General features: G+C 42.1%; 1 protein-coding gene across 2 annotated transcripts in view; it reads left to right on the top strand.

Moving 5' to 3' along the window:
• The window catches only part of scn4aa (sodium channel, voltage-gated, type IV, alpha, a), a 44,100-nt gene that overhangs the window by 16,849 nt on the left and 11,889 nt on the right, over nt 1–15,362 (top strand). For both annotated transcript variants that reach the window (XM_050059845.1, XM_050059844.1), the window contains 11 exons: nt 113–283; nt 385–517; nt 1,048–1,286; nt 3,583–3,756; nt 3,856–4,212; nt 9,879–10,352; nt 12,186–12,227; nt 12,361–12,493; nt 13,842–13,996; nt 14,116–14,289; nt 14,425–14,547. In XM_050059845.1, coding sequence (XP_049915802.1) covers nt 113–283; nt 385–517; nt 1,048–1,286; nt 3,583–3,756; nt 3,856–4,212; nt 9,879–10,352; nt 12,186–12,227; nt 12,361–12,493; nt 13,842–13,996; nt 14,116–14,289; nt 14,425–14,547 — 2,175 coding nt within the window. The remainder of the gene's footprint in view (nt 1–112; nt 284–384; nt 518–1,047; nt 1,287–3,582; nt 3,757–3,855; nt 4,213–9,878; nt 10,353–12,185; nt 12,228–12,360; nt 12,494–13,841; nt 13,997–14,115; nt 14,290–14,424; nt 14,548–15,362) is intronic.

Raw genomic sequence — 15,362 nt, 5'->3', positions numbered from 1 at the left:
CAAAACTGTTAATATTAAGTGTTAAAATAAGTGTAAATCGCATTGTTGGTAGTAAAATTTAAGCAACAGGGTTTTTTTTTGTTTGTTTGTTGTTGTTGTTTTTTAAATCTAGCAGGCTCACGCTCTTGGGAGCCAGCTTACTCTAACTAGTAAGTCACTCAGTCATCACACCATGTCTGAGATGACAGATGATGAACCCAGCCCTAACAGTGACGAGAATATCAAGGATTGTAACGGGAGAATCATCCCCCGTCTGTTAGTCAGAGCGCCCACCATGGTCAAGGTAAATCAGTCGCCCTCCGGTCACAGTTAATCTGGTCAGTCTGAAAAACCAAAAGTTTTTGGTTTTGATTTGCAACTGATTTTTCTCACCTTGTTTTACAGCCCACTACAGAGTATGAACTCAGTGAGAAGTCAATAGGCTCTTCTGTGCACAGCATGCTTCATCTGGACGAACCGGGCCTGACACAGAAGTCTGTTAGTGCTCTCACTGTGCTCACTGCAGCTGCTATGGAAGGTACAGTGCCAATGGAGGTACTCAACACTGATAATGCACCGGCGATTGTCACGCAGAAGACTGTGATATAGGATTTATTTTATAGCTTTGATTAGACCAAAACAAGTAGACGACACAGCAGCAGCAGCCTGTAAGCATCTAGAAGTGTCAAGTTCCTCCGGGGAATGAAGAAATACACAAGGCTTAGTTGCTGGTTCTTAGAGGAGATGCTCTAATGTGAGCTGTAATTGCTTAGATTATCAAGCAGTTGTTAACATTATACACTAGTTATATCCAAGGCCAATACAGTAGCATTGTCTTTAGCTCGCCATAATCACATTGTGTGCTGGAGAAATCCCTGTCAACATTCAGTGTCGCGCCCTCGTGGTGCTAAGCTTGGGCTATTTCAGCTCAACTATAACTTGGCACAGACATAAATTTTAACGTCACTCATCATAGCTCTCTGTTAGCTGTATCATGCATATCATTTAAAGATGTTTAAAGCTTTGATAACCTGACAGTAGACTACCTGATTGTTTTTCTTTGTCCAGAGTTGGAGGAGGCTCAGAGGCCGTGCCCACCGGGCTGGTACAAGTTTGCCGACATTTTCCTCAAGTGGGACTGCTGCCCGCAGTGGGTGCTCTTTAAGAAGTGGGTGCACTTTGTGGTGATGGACCCTTTTGTCGACTTGGCCATCACCATCTGCATCGTGCTCAACACCCTTTTCATGGCCATGGAGCATTACCCAATGACCCCGCAGTTTGACCACATGCTCTCAGTGGGGAATCTGGTAAATATCTGCCATAATAACAGACTGTGTAAAACTGAGTGGACGTAGCCCGCGGGTCTGAAAAGTAAGGGCTCATTTATGCTGCCTTTACGTACGAAAATGTATACGTCCGTTTCAAACGATGTTACCGTCACTGCCCACATACTTCCATGCGCCCTTTACGTTGGCATGGATGTTAACCAATATATCCACCAGGAGGCAGCCCAGAGTCAAAAGTTTATGACAACAACAAACTCAAAAACAAACATGGCGACTGTGGAGGAGATATTGATAATGTACCTCTTGTATAAAAGACAAAAACAGAGGCAGCGTTGTAGGAGGCGGTGGTTGGTGAGGCCGTTAAATACATCGTGACTGGAGGATGGAGAATTATTTTCTCTAGTACTGCCGATGAGAGAAATTGAATTGTTATTTCTTCTTCGTGTCTCACTAGAGCTACGTATCGGGTAGTGACAGCAACACTGCCCCCACGGTTCCCGGTGGTACTGCTCCGTTTGGCCCGTATCTGTAAGCTTTATGGAAACGTGCAGAAATACGGACGAAATGAACGCGGAGCACGGACAGAAGGCTCCGTCCGTATCCGGATCCGTATTTAACGTTGAGCATAAATGAGCCCTAACGCTGATGTGCAAGTGCCTAAAATGTGCATTCTTTCTAATGGCCAGCAGGGGGCGACTCCACTGGTTGCAAAAAAGAAGTCAGATTGTGAGAAAATGAACCTACTTCTCACTTAATTTATTACTTCAGTAAACTTTTTCCTAACAAGTTTATGGTCTCAACCACTAGCTCTAAGTCTTCTTCAATACAGCAAGATGTTCATTTTGTATATTATAGTCCCATTTAGAATAAATTAGACGATAAAGCAGGGTATGCTTTAGGGCAAACTGGAGGCTTCAAAACGGAAGGTCCATAAACCAATGGGCAGAGGGTAGAGTACTGAAAATCTTGACTCAAGTAAAGGTACAATTTCTCCCATAAAAATTGACTCAAGCAGAAGTGGAAAAAGTACCTGATTAATAAGTTACTCAGGGTAGAAATTACTTTCCAGTACAAAATAATGAAAAAACAGCACCTTGGGTCAGCTAATCAAACAAGTAAAGATAGCCTATGTACAGTATTTGAGACATGAACAGTCCCCCACTCTCTCCATCTCTGCCCGTCTATTTTTTATTATAAAATCAAAGATATACGATAGATATGAAAAATTAACATAGCTAATGTTAGCTAGCTAACAACAGTTTCATCTACAGTATGCGCAGTGTAATTCAGTGTGCTTGTGGAGGTTAGAAGAGGAGTTTTTAAAAGCATAGATCTCAGTGGTTTCAGGAGGCACAGCAAAACTTCATCGTGTAATTGTTGTCTTTTTTAGATTTTGGAATTAAAAGTGTGGCCAGATGTGGCCAGGGATTGTCGCTGGAAGCTGCCGCTTCTTACCGCATCATGGTCAAAAGATATGAAGTGCTTCTTTTTCGTCCAGGCAGCTGGTATCTTGGTATCTGCAGTAGAGGTGCACCTCGTGTCCCCTCCCCCTTAAACTCAGAGAGCAGTCTAGTTGTAACGAAGTTGTAAATGGCAAATGTAGTGAGGTAAAAAAGTAGACTGCTGGCTCAAAAATATACTCGTAAAAAATAGACGTACAGTTTAAAAAAAAAAGGAACATGAAAGTCCTCGTACCTTAAAAACCTACTTTTTTGCTTATGTACATTATTTGTAAGGGCACCGTCACATGAGCGCAATTAATATTCGTCTCCTGTTTTAGATACAAGTAAAAAGGCTATAAAGATTTGCTTCTGGGGGCAAAGAAAATTCATATCCTCATAGCCCGTTGATTTCAACTTTGGTGAACTTTGACCTGCGAAGTCGCAGCCTCAAACAAAAGCAAGAGAGTATATGTGAAGGAAATACTGATTGTTGCCATGCTTAAGCAGCCAATATTGTATGAGAAAAATATAAACTGCCCCACACGAGAGATGCTGCTGGTTGACAGTGAGACAGGAGACAGGCATACAGAGTCAGGAAAATTTAAATGTAACAATGACATCATATTTTGTGGAATTTCTGTCACATCAGGCACTTCCCACATTCAGCAGGAATATTGCTTTGGGAGGCAACGGTCACTTGCCTGCATTCGCCTATGTATGACCATTCCTTAATGAGTGACTGCCCACCCCTGCTGATGGGTCGCGTCACAGTGGCCATGTCAACTGTATTTATACAGTCTATGCACATTAAATTAAACGGCAGATATGTTCGTACATCTTAGACCTGATTTAAATAGATATGTATGCCCCCATAGGTTTTCACTGGGATCTTCACAGCGGAGATGTTCTTCAAGCTGATCGCCATGGATCCCTACTACTACTTTCAAGTTGGCTGGAACATTTTCGACAGCATCATTGTCACTCTCAGTCTGGTGGAGCTGGGGCTGGCCAATGTCCAGGGGCTGTCTGTCCTCAGGTCCTTCCGTCTGGTGAGAAACAGTATTTGTATCCATTTACCACAATGACTTTACTTCCTACATTGTTATTCACTGTCTTTATTATGTGTGTCTGTCCTGTGTTGGAGACAGCTTCGTGTCTTCAAACTAGCCAAGTCCTGGCCCACGCTCAACATGCTGATCAAGATTATCGGTAACTCAGTAGGAGCTTTAGGAAACCTGACTTTGGTGCTGGCCATCATCGTCTTCATCTTTGCCGTGGTCGGTATGCAACTCTTTGGCAAGAGCTACAAGGACTGCGTGTGCAAGATCTCCACAGAGTGCGAGCTGCCGCGCTGGCACATGAATGACTTCTTCCACTCGTTCCTCATCGTGTTCCGCATCCTGTGTGGGGAGTGGATCGAGACCATGTGGGACTGCATGGAGGTGGCCGGAGCTGGGATGTGTTTGGTCGTCTTCCTGATGGTCATGGTCATCGGAAATCTAGTGGTGAGTGCAACAATTGGTCAGTCAATGCTGATTCCCATCTTAAATCTGAAATATGAAGCTGTGCTGGTGGGATGGGTTGTTTCAGATACCAAAGAGACAATGAAGTTCTATCCAGAAAGGCCAGTTTGAGTTGTATTCTTTATTTGGATCCCAGTTAGGGTTGCAAAGGGTAGGTACATTTCGGAAAATTCTCAGGATACATCAGTGTAAGCACATCCAAAATGGTGGTATACATATATAAGGCATAAAATGAAAAAGCAGTACAGACTGCAAACTGAGCAAAATGACAATGACATCAGTAAATGAATAACAGGGCAATAGAAGAAGACACTAATGCATAGTAGCTATTGAATATTTGTCTCCTGAAAGTAATCAAAAAAAGGGCTCTAAGCTTTATTAAAAAGTACAGGGTTATGTCTAGGGGCAAATGTAATTTTCCTTGTTTTAGGTTATATAAAACATCCCACACCCGTTTGCAGTAAGATGGTGGAGTGTCCAACTTTTAACAAAATGAGTTGACAGGCTAAAATAGTGCGAGTGCAATAGTGTGACTCTGTAGAGCTGTCATTTTAAAGATTTCAGGAAGAGGTGTTAAGGGGCCTGGGGTCTTATCAAGATACATGCAAAACATTTTCAAGATTTTGGCATTGTACATTTCTGCAAACGGCGGTTCCATTACATTTGCACCATATTATGTAGCAGATACCTTTAACTTTACATTCCAAAAATGCTGTGGCTAACTTGTGGTTAGGTTTAGGCAATTGTGGGTTAGGACAAGATCATGTGTCGGCTTAAAATACCCGCTTTTTGGGGCACAATCTCTGCTAGAAATGCAGGGATGTCTTGATAAAAGACAACCACTTTTCAAGCCACTATTGCGGCAGAAACCGCAGCAATGTCCCGGCATTGTCTCTGCTGGAAAAACAGCCATGGGTTGCTGAAACACACGTTGGGAGGCTGCGAAGCTGCAAGAAACACAGTGACTGGTCCCTAAAAAACACCCACGTTTGGAGGCTGAAAAGCTGCATGAAATACAGTGACATGTCCCTAAAAACCACCCACATTTGGAGGCTGAAAACCAGCAGGATATACAGTGACAGGTCTATAAAAAACATCCAAGTTTGGAGGCCAAAAAGCGGCAGGAAATACAGTGACAGGTCCATAAAAAAATACACACGTTTGGAGACTACAAAGCCACAGGAAATAGAGTGACACGTCCCTAAAAACCACCCACGTTTGGAGGCTGAAAAGCTGCAGAAAATACAGTGACAGGTCCATAAAAACTACCCACGTTTGGAGGGGGAACTGCCCATTGGTTCGACAGCCCATTGGTTCGACATCCCATTGTTCCGACCATATTAAACTCATTGTTCCGAAGTCCGTTCCGAAATCATCATGATGCCCTGTGGTTAAGGTCTGGTTAGGTTTAGGCACAAAAACCACTTGGTTAGGGTCAGGAAAAGATCATGGTGTGGGTTAAAATGAAAAAGAAAGTGACAAACACATAAGCCGTGAGCCTGCTCCGCCTCAAGCCGGTCGCGGCGCACCATACGCCCGCCGCGAGCCGTTCAGCACCGCGGACAGTCGGACTAATGGGATGTCGAACCAATGGGCTGTCGAACCAATGACATGGACCCGTTTGGAGGCTGAAAATCGGCAGGAAATACAGTTACAGATCCATAAAAACACCCATTTTTGGAGGCTGCAAAGCTGCAGGAAATACAGTGACAGGTCCATAAAAAACACTCACGTTTGGAAGCTAACAAGCAGGAAATACAGTGACTGGTCCCTAAAATAACATCCACATTTGGAGGCTGAATAGCCGCAGGAAATACAGTGACAGGTCCATGAAAACACCCACGTTTGGAGGCTGAAAAGCCGCAGGAAATGCAGTGACAGGTCCATCAGAAACATCCTCGTTTGGAGGCTGCAAAGCTGCAGGAAATACAGTGACAAGTCCCTAAAAAACACCCATGTTTTGAGGCTGAAAAGCGGCAGGAAATGTATTGACTGGTCCCTAAAAAACACCCGCATTTAGAGGGTGAAAAGCTGCAGGAAATACAGTGACAGGTCTATAAAAAACACCCACATTTTGTGCCTAAAATGCTGCTGGAAGCACAGTAATGACTTGCTAAAACACAACTGTTTGTTTTTATTTTTTGGTCTCAAACAGTGGTCTGCAGCTTGGCAGGCGTCTCACCTTGGTAACACGCCATCCACTATCCTTTCCACCTCCCAGTGAGAAAATCAGCTTGTATCACTTGAGAAATGTTGATATGATATGAAACGTGCAAATGTTTGTGGTTTGCAGAAATGTACATTGTCAACATTTTCTTCTGGCGAGTAGGATGTTATCAGACGCCAAAACATTGGACAGCGGTTTATAATACTCCAAGGCAGTATTTTATCACAGTCATTATAGTCTCCGTCTAGGGGTTTGCGAGGTAAACAGCAGAGCTACCCTGTTTACTACGACTTACTACTGTAAGTCTGAACACAACCTAAAGCTGATATACATGTAATGAAGGAGAGATGATGTTACACAGCTCGATTTCACTCAGATAAAAATAATTCTGGCTGCGATCAGAGTAAATGATGGTTCTTATGTTGTGGCTGTGTTGTCAGTCTCTTTGTAGTCGGCACTTAAATCAGCATATAGTAAATCTTCAGGAGACAATCATTCCTGAGCTCACACGTGCTGACGCTCAACTATACATGCAACTGTCACGACTGTGAAGCTGTAAAGCTGACAAACTATTTTGTAAAATCTTTCTAAATCTAACAGTTATCTTATTATAATACCAGGAGATTTTGTGGCCTGCATGTCTCAGCAGTCTATTGTTAGACAGACACAGCTGGGGGAGAAAATTGTCTCCACCAGGGGGCACTGTAGGTATCATAGTATGAGTACAGAGAGCACATAAAACAGAATACAACTTAGATTTGCATGGTTTTTGGAGTTTAAGGTGTCTTGAGCTACAACGTGGACACATACAGATTCGAACAGAATATTACCATGTATTATTTTATATTACTGGTAATCTGACTCACTAACCTCTTCACACAGTGTCTGGGTGAATTTGCGTGAAGAGGCAGCAGTTTGTGATACTTGGTGAAGAATCCTGAATGTCTGGAGCATGGAAATACTGTCCCTGACATTTTGTCTTGGCCTCACGGAACAAGGACGTAGGACAGATAATACAGCCGATCACTCTCAGACATCATCTCAGCATCATATTTAAAGACCAGAGCCAAAACCATTTCCTGTTAGGTTATTCATAGAAACGGAAAGGAAATGGCTCATTGTCAAGCTGACAAAAGTATTGCAACGGCCACACTGTGCCAGAACTTAGATGGCTTTTTTGTGATGCACGCTATCTGCACTGACATAAATGCAAATCGTATACTTCCACACTTCACGGGAGGGGGGGGGGGGTTCTATTTAAATCAAATGACTTGAGCCACCAAACAGTGGTTTTGACCTTGAGTATGTGCTAAGATCCGGCTCAAGTAAGCACGCTGCCACTGATGGAACAAGCACAGACAGCTGAGCGAGCAGGGCTCAGGTGGCAGGGGGGACTGGGTGTTAAGGAAAAGTCATTTGATAGCAGATTGAACCGTAATTGATGGAGAGGTAATCATATTAGGCCATCAGCGCCACAGCATATGGAGTGGATTTAACTTGCATATTTAGGGGCATGTGATAATTTTGTGCTCATTATCTTTTCTCTTTAGCCCACTCAAGATCAAAAATGCTCCTGAATCCCCACGCTCTCATCTTCTCTCTTTATTGAATCCTGGAATACAAGTTTCTTTTTTTAAAGAGAAAGGAAACCACTAAAGTTTTAATGTTATTGTATGTATTTAAACGGCTCAGACAATCATTATTAAAACATGTGGAATTGATTCTCAAAGCTGGAAATCTTAAAGGAATAGAGCGGCATTTTGATAAGCCAGTTCGCTTTCCTGCGGAGAGTTTTGTGAAGAGGTCATGTTATGTTGAATTTATGAAATAAATCTTTGTGTTTTTTCAAGTACCTCCATGGTGAACGAAGAATCCAAAAACTGGGAAAATTCTTGATGAATTGAAGAAAAAGAAGTCCGTGTTTAAAACAGCAAAACTATGTTGAAACATCAGTTTACAAACTCTCACACAACTAGTACAGTAAAATCCAAGTCTCATTTATCCAGTCCCTTGCTCAGTAGTCCCCAAACACAAAATTGACTATTTAAAACACTTCTACATACAAGTAGCACGCCTTGGCAAGTGCGTGCGTGAGTAGGCACTTGCACCACTTTTCCGTGTGTGAGACTGTTAATGCGGAAGTGTTTTAAAAACTTTACAAAAATGCATGTGTTCTGGAAGTACCTATCATACAACTGGATCAATAGACTTGTATTATAATGCATGGGTTGTGTGAGAGTGTATAAATGGAGGCTCTGATATCGTTTTAATGTTAAACACATCACCTTTTACTTAAATGTATCAAGAATGTTTTTGGATTCTTCGTTCACCATGAAGGCATGCAAGAAAAATAAACACAAGGTGAGTAACTGATAAACAAATGATCGTTTTGTGGTTGAAGTATTCCTTTAAATCTTTAGCTTAGCTTAGCATAACGACTGGAGGCAGGAGGAAACGGGTGTCTAACCCGCTGATTGCCTGGCAACCTTACAGTATCTAAAAGACTCACTGTGTGATTCAACTGACAAGATACTACATGTAAATTAGAAGTGCAGGTCGGCAGATATTTTTTTACCTTTGGATGTAGCCAGGCTCACTGTTTCCCCGTGCTTGTAGACATTATGTTAAGCTAAGCTAACCAGCCTCAGATTGATAGATATGAGAGACTCTAAGCAAGAAAGTGAATAGGTGTATTTCGCAAAATGTTAAACCATTCCTTTTAGATGAAGACGGAACTTTTTACATCAGCTGATTGATATATCTATATCTATGTCTATCTATATTTCTTCTTGGAGCATTATTTGATCATTACTAACACTAAAAAACCTGCTACAGTTGTTGTAGTACATTTTTTTATTTAAATCTAACAGCATGTGTGTTCCCACTCCTCCACTGTCGGGTTTGTGTTTGTGCAGCTCATCTTTACCCCCCTCAGCCATCTTTACTGATTCACAGCTCCCACCCTGGAATGAGGGAGATCAGCCTGCCGTGTAACCATGATCTCCCGCTAAACCTGGGAAATAGGAACCGAGAAATTGACTAACAGGTTTAGACACTAAAGATAGCTGCGTCTGCAACAGGAGGCAGACGAAATAATGTTCATTGATGTGCCGTTCCAGGACCAATTCCATATGTGATGTGTGTCTGAGATAGTTGGGAACTTTGTGTTTAGTTCAGCAATGTCGGCTCACTTTGATGCAGCAATAAGGAAAATTAACAATTATTTAACTTACAGACCCAGCAGGGATCCATTTTATACTATAATGGAGTCAATCACTCTTAAAGGAGTACTTCACCTAAAACCCCCCCCACAAATTAATCATTAATATTAACTGAATAATTGTAGATATTTCATATACTGTAGCTGTATACTGAAAGGACTGTGCATCTATTGCAAGGCAAAGTTTGTCATTTCGAGGTGAAAAAGGAAATTGTTTCTATTATGTGACCTTCCATCACTTCTTCACATTTCTTTCCTCAGGTGTTGAACCTCTTCCTGGCCTTGCTGCTCAGCTCGTTCAGCGGGGACAACCTCTCTGCGGGGGACGACGACGGAGAGATGAACAACCTCCAGATTGCCATCGGCAGGATCACGCGAGGCATCGACTGGTTCAAAGCCTTCGCCATTCGAACTGTCCTGCAGATTCTCGGCAGGAAGCCCAAAGAGCCGGAGGAGCCCGAGCAGGGTCCGACGGACGACGAGGACCCTAAAGCAGAGGAAATTGAAATGAACCACTTGGACACCGGTCAGAATTTCAAAATGGCAGATGGGATACCTAATTGTTTGGTTGAAGGCCGGCCCTCTGGATTTATTGTGGATGGAGAACTCAGTCTCAACGTGCCGATCGCTCAGGGAGAGTCAGACTTTGAAAACCTGGGCGAGGATGAAGAGGATGATGGTGATAATGCCAATGACTCAGAGACTTCAGATGAGAAAAAAAACAAACACTTCTCGGTAAGTACAGTAAAGAAATCAACCAGTTCAGTCTAGTCATTCATCTACGTACACTTGCACTGCATCACCTACCAACAGCATCTATATTTTAAACGTGTCACCTTTTACGTCAGTGTCAATCTTAAAATGATAGTTTAAATAATATAAATTGAGTTTTTTGAAAACACCATCAGGATGAGCCTCTTCAGCACTGAGTACTTCATCTGTTTGGGCACATTGACAGTATGCTGTACATTATATGCAGGACAACCCTCGCACAATCCAGCCCAACCAAATTATAGCTTAAGAAGAAGAAAACTACATCAACTATTTGACATCTACCAGAAAAACCTAAAAAAAAAAAACCTCACTGCCATTTGGCCCTAAACTGACAGTACACAAGGGCAAACTATCTGACCACCATGACAGATCAGACTGACTTTGAACAGACTCAGTGATCACAGCCTGGACATAGAGACTGGCAGGCACAGGCTGCCTAAAGAAGACCGGTTGTGTCAGCTCTGTCCTCAGAGATTGGTCGAGACAGAGCAACATTTAACACGAAATGTCATGCCAAGAAAGCTTATCGAATTGAACTGACTAAAAGTCACAGTGACAATCATGGACACGTCATCCGACAATTATCCATTCTGATAACATAACTTCACAAATTAAGCTGAGAAATAGGAGTTAGAAGATATATTGTGGCACGTAATAAATGAGAACAAAAGAATACTTCATACATTTATTTCAAAACAGGTGCACAGCAGAGGGACACACACCTTCATCAGGCATAACTATTGCAAGTTAGACAATGTGCGGGAGTTCGGCTGCAAATTGTATGTATTAAACGGACCTCATTATAACCTCATCAACAGTGACCACAAGTTTTGGCTATTCAAAAAAATCTGATTTCTAACTCAGGAAATTTGCTGATTTTCTTTCAAAACACTATAAGCATGCACAGCCTTTTGAACTACATTATTATTACTACCTTTTTGCCTTTTTTGGATAATTGACCGAGAAGAGTAAGACTGGAAACGGGGGGAGTAAAAGCGGAGTACAACATGCTACAAAGGTCCCCGGCTGGGATCAGATCGGGCCATCGCTGTTATTTGGCATGTGCTGTAACCATGCAGCTCCCGAGGCACTCCTGAACTACATTGTTGAAATGTTCTGCACAACTAAGGAACACCGTCACACTCCAGTAAAGCATGACTACATTACATTTCCGTTCGATGAAATGCACCCACACTTGGATCCTAAAATGGACGTAAAGTCACATTTTTTGTCCATCATTCAGGCTTCAGTAGAAGTTCATGGGAAACTAATTTCTAATTACACCTTATGTATGTTACTTAAGTAGGATGTTGCTACTTACACCTTTATCATTTTTATTGGTACATGTAATTTAAAAACCCCACACAATTCCCAGCAAAGCACAGCAACTTGACACAACTTGAGTAGAGGTCTCTTCAACTACAATAAATGAAAATACCTGTATGGATGAGCAGGGCCTTTATGGCTGCACTACTTTTATTAGATTACACGTGAGGTCACTAAAGTCTCTGTGCTAATATAAGTGGTAAAGACGTAAGGTAAAAGAAAGCTAACAGAGTATGAGGGAGGTGTGCAGCAGCGTCTGTATGTGCCCCCACAGTCCAGAGATGAGGTGTAATCAGGCAGTGTAAGTGAGAACACCTGTTGAGGTGTTGTGCAGGACCTTTAGCTGTGTTGTTTACTGTGAAATAACCAAAAGCAAATGTCAAAGTATATTTTTGGAAAGACAAACTCGTCTCACTGCTCATCATGAATGCTTACTGAAGTTCATTCTCTGTTCCCGTGCTATTTCAGGAAAACTTAGAAGATGAACATAGTACGCTGGGAAATGTCAAAGTGAGTAACTCCTCAGACTCACGTGAACAAAAGGACCCTTGTGACTAAATCTTCATCTGTAGTTTGATGCATTCATAATGTATATTTTGCATGTTGGCTTTGTAACTGAGCTTTAATTGTAATTCTTGACTAGCTGATGGGTGCTTTGACTGATGGGGATTCTTCAGTGTGTAGCACAGTGGACTATCAGCCACCTGAGCCTGAACCAGAAGAAGAGGAGGAAGAAGAGCCAGAACCTGAGGAGCCAGAGGCCTGCTTCACTGACGGTATGAACAACCACTGTAAAACAGAATCATTTAAAGGGACAGTTCCCCCCAAAATCTAAAGTACATATTTTTTCTCTTACCTGTAGTGTTATATTTTATTATTCAATATAAGGGCCTGGACACAGGGTGTGTTTTTCTGCCTTTAAATCCATTGTTGTCAGTGTAGACACATGGAGGTGCGCTCAAAAGCTACCCTGCCCAAGCGCCTGTTTTTCAGGGTGAGACGGCTCCACCATGACATAAACAAACTTTTGGAAATTATGTGACAAGAAACAACCAATCACAGCCAGTAGACGTCTTTCCTTTCTTCAGTAAATATCAGTCTAAAATAAATATGGAGAAGATATTGATCATTTTAGTGCAGAGCTACGCAGAGCTTTACATCCGTTCCATGGAGAATATTTTATTATAGCCTAAACTTAAACAACGTCTGGAAAGAGATCAGCTCTGTACTCAGGATTTCTACTAAGTAGGCTATGACCAGGTGCTGGTTATGGTCAATAAGCAACATCAGGTGCAAACCACATCTGCGCCTTTGACAGTTGGCACAAAAGTAGCACCCAGTGCCCGACCTTGTGTTTTCCAGGCGATAGAAGACGTTGCAAGTGTATGAGCCCTAATGGAACTAGATGGCACTTGGCTTCTGGTGCTCTATGCACCAAAAATACATTTGAAAAACTCAACAGCAATGTCTCTTTCCAGAAATCATGACCCTGATACTCAAGATAATCCACACACCTTGTTGTGAGCAGGTTCTCGTAGGAACTATTTTCTTTCTACCGAACGATAACTGCCAACAGTATCACCACACAGAGGAAACGTGCATGTACTCAGGGACGATAGGCTTGTGCTCGTGAAAGCATGAAATGTAAACATTTGTGGCATCCTCCTCGGCTGAGCTGTAACGTTAGCCCAGTGGTGCTAGGTGAGCTAGTAGTAGGTTCACCCCTTCCCTCTGTGTGGTGATACAGTTGGTGGGTGTAGTTCAGTAGAAAGAAAATAGTTCCTACATGAAACTACTCACAACAAGGTCTGTGGATTATCTTGAGTAACCAGGTCATGATTTCTGGAAAGAGACATTGCTGTTGAGTCTTTGAAATGTATTTTTTTGGCGCTTTGAGCACCTCAAGCCGAGTGCCATCTTGTTCCATTATATTAGAGAGAAGTCAGAGATCTCTACGGCAGATAACTCCAACACTCTGAAACTCACACCAAAACAATTTAGACTGTTAAATAGCACTACAGGTGAGAGGATAAAATATCTATCTTTGATTTGGGGGTGAACCGTCCCTGTAACCATGAACTGTAAAATGACAGACAGTGACCCTTTGGTGTCCTCTCCCATCAGACTGCGTCAGGCGCTGGCCGTGTCTGACTGTGGACATCACCGAAGGTAAAGGCAAGAAATGGTGGAACCTCCGCAGAACTTGCTTCACAATTGTGGAGCACGACTGGTTTGAAACCTTCATCATCTTCATGATCCTCCTTAGCAGTGGAGCTCTGGTGAGTCATGCTGCCATCAGTGCAACACATTTAGAAATGCTGACTGTTTTATGAGAGTGTTAAGATACTCTATTACTGTTAGGACCTGTATCTAGGTGTCTCATGTCTCCCTTTGGCAGGCCTTTGAGGACATACACATAGAAAGACGCCGAACCATCAAAATTATTCTGGAGTACGCAGACAAAGTTTTCACCTACGTATTTATCATCGAGATGCTCCTTAAATGGGTCGCGTACGGCTTCAAGACCTACTTCACCAACGCCTGGTGTTGGTTAGACTTTTTCATCGTAGATGTAAGTTTTGATTTCTCATTTTAAAGCTGACCTGTGTGTGTGTGTGTAACAACAGAACATGTGCACAAACCTGTTTTAATGTCAGATAGAATCCGTGGTAACACTTGAATAGGAAATGTTTTGATTCTGTCACAGATTTCCCTGATTAGTTTAGCTGCCAACTGGATGGGATACGCTGAGCTTGGACCAATCAAATCCCTCAGGACTCTCAGGGCGCTGAGGCCTCTTCGAGCGCTGTCAAGATTTGAAGGGATGAGGGTGAGTCTCTGGCTGTGTGACCATGTTTGAACCATGTGCATGGCTAACCAGTGATGGAAAGTAACTAAGTACACTTGAGTATTTCCATTTTATGTTACTTTATACTCCTACATACACCAAAACATTTCAGAGGGAAATATTCTGCTTTTTACGGCACTGCATTTATTTGACAACTATACTGACTGGTTCAGAGTATTTTTTTTTACATTCATTATTACATTACTTTACACAGGATTACATTTATTTGATGGCTAGAGTTACTTTTCAGATTAATATTTTACATTAAGCACACATAAGTTCTTTAAATGAAAATGAAACAATAGATTACATGGTGGGTCCATTATTTTTTGAGGTTTTGATATTATTGTGCAGCTTCCCAGCAGTATTCCTCATGTACTGAAATCCAGACATTAATATTTGGTCGTAATGTGTGTGTTTTTTTGGTTGTTTTTTTACGCTGTCCCTCATAACCTTACGTAGGTTTCTGCATGATGATGTTGCTACATTTAAACATCCCTAGCCCGGCTCACATGCCTCTTTGTGACTGATCCATGACAACCCTCCGAAACGATATTCCTCTAACCCTCTAACAGGCACGGAAGCCAACGAAAGTGCTGTGCGATAGTCCGTATCCACAATAACAATTACTATTTTTGTCAGAGGAGTCTTGTGATTTGAAGAAAGCAACATAACGGCTTCATTTCCCCGTTGAAAAGGCTGTCTGGTAAGGTAAAGCAGTTAAAATGGTTCTTTTAGTCTAGTAGGAATTTATATGCAGAACTTTTCCTAGTAGTAGACTATCTTTGCATCGTTTA

Source organism: Epinephelus moara, chromosome 13 (assembly GCF_006386435.1).
Source record: "Epinephelus moara isolate mb chromosome 13, YSFRI_EMoa_1.0, whole genome shotgun sequence".
Lineage (NCBI taxonomy): Eukaryota > Metazoa > Chordata > Actinopteri > Perciformes > Serranidae > Epinephelus > Epinephelus moara.
This window is presented reverse-complemented; position numbering and strand designations above follow the sequence as displayed.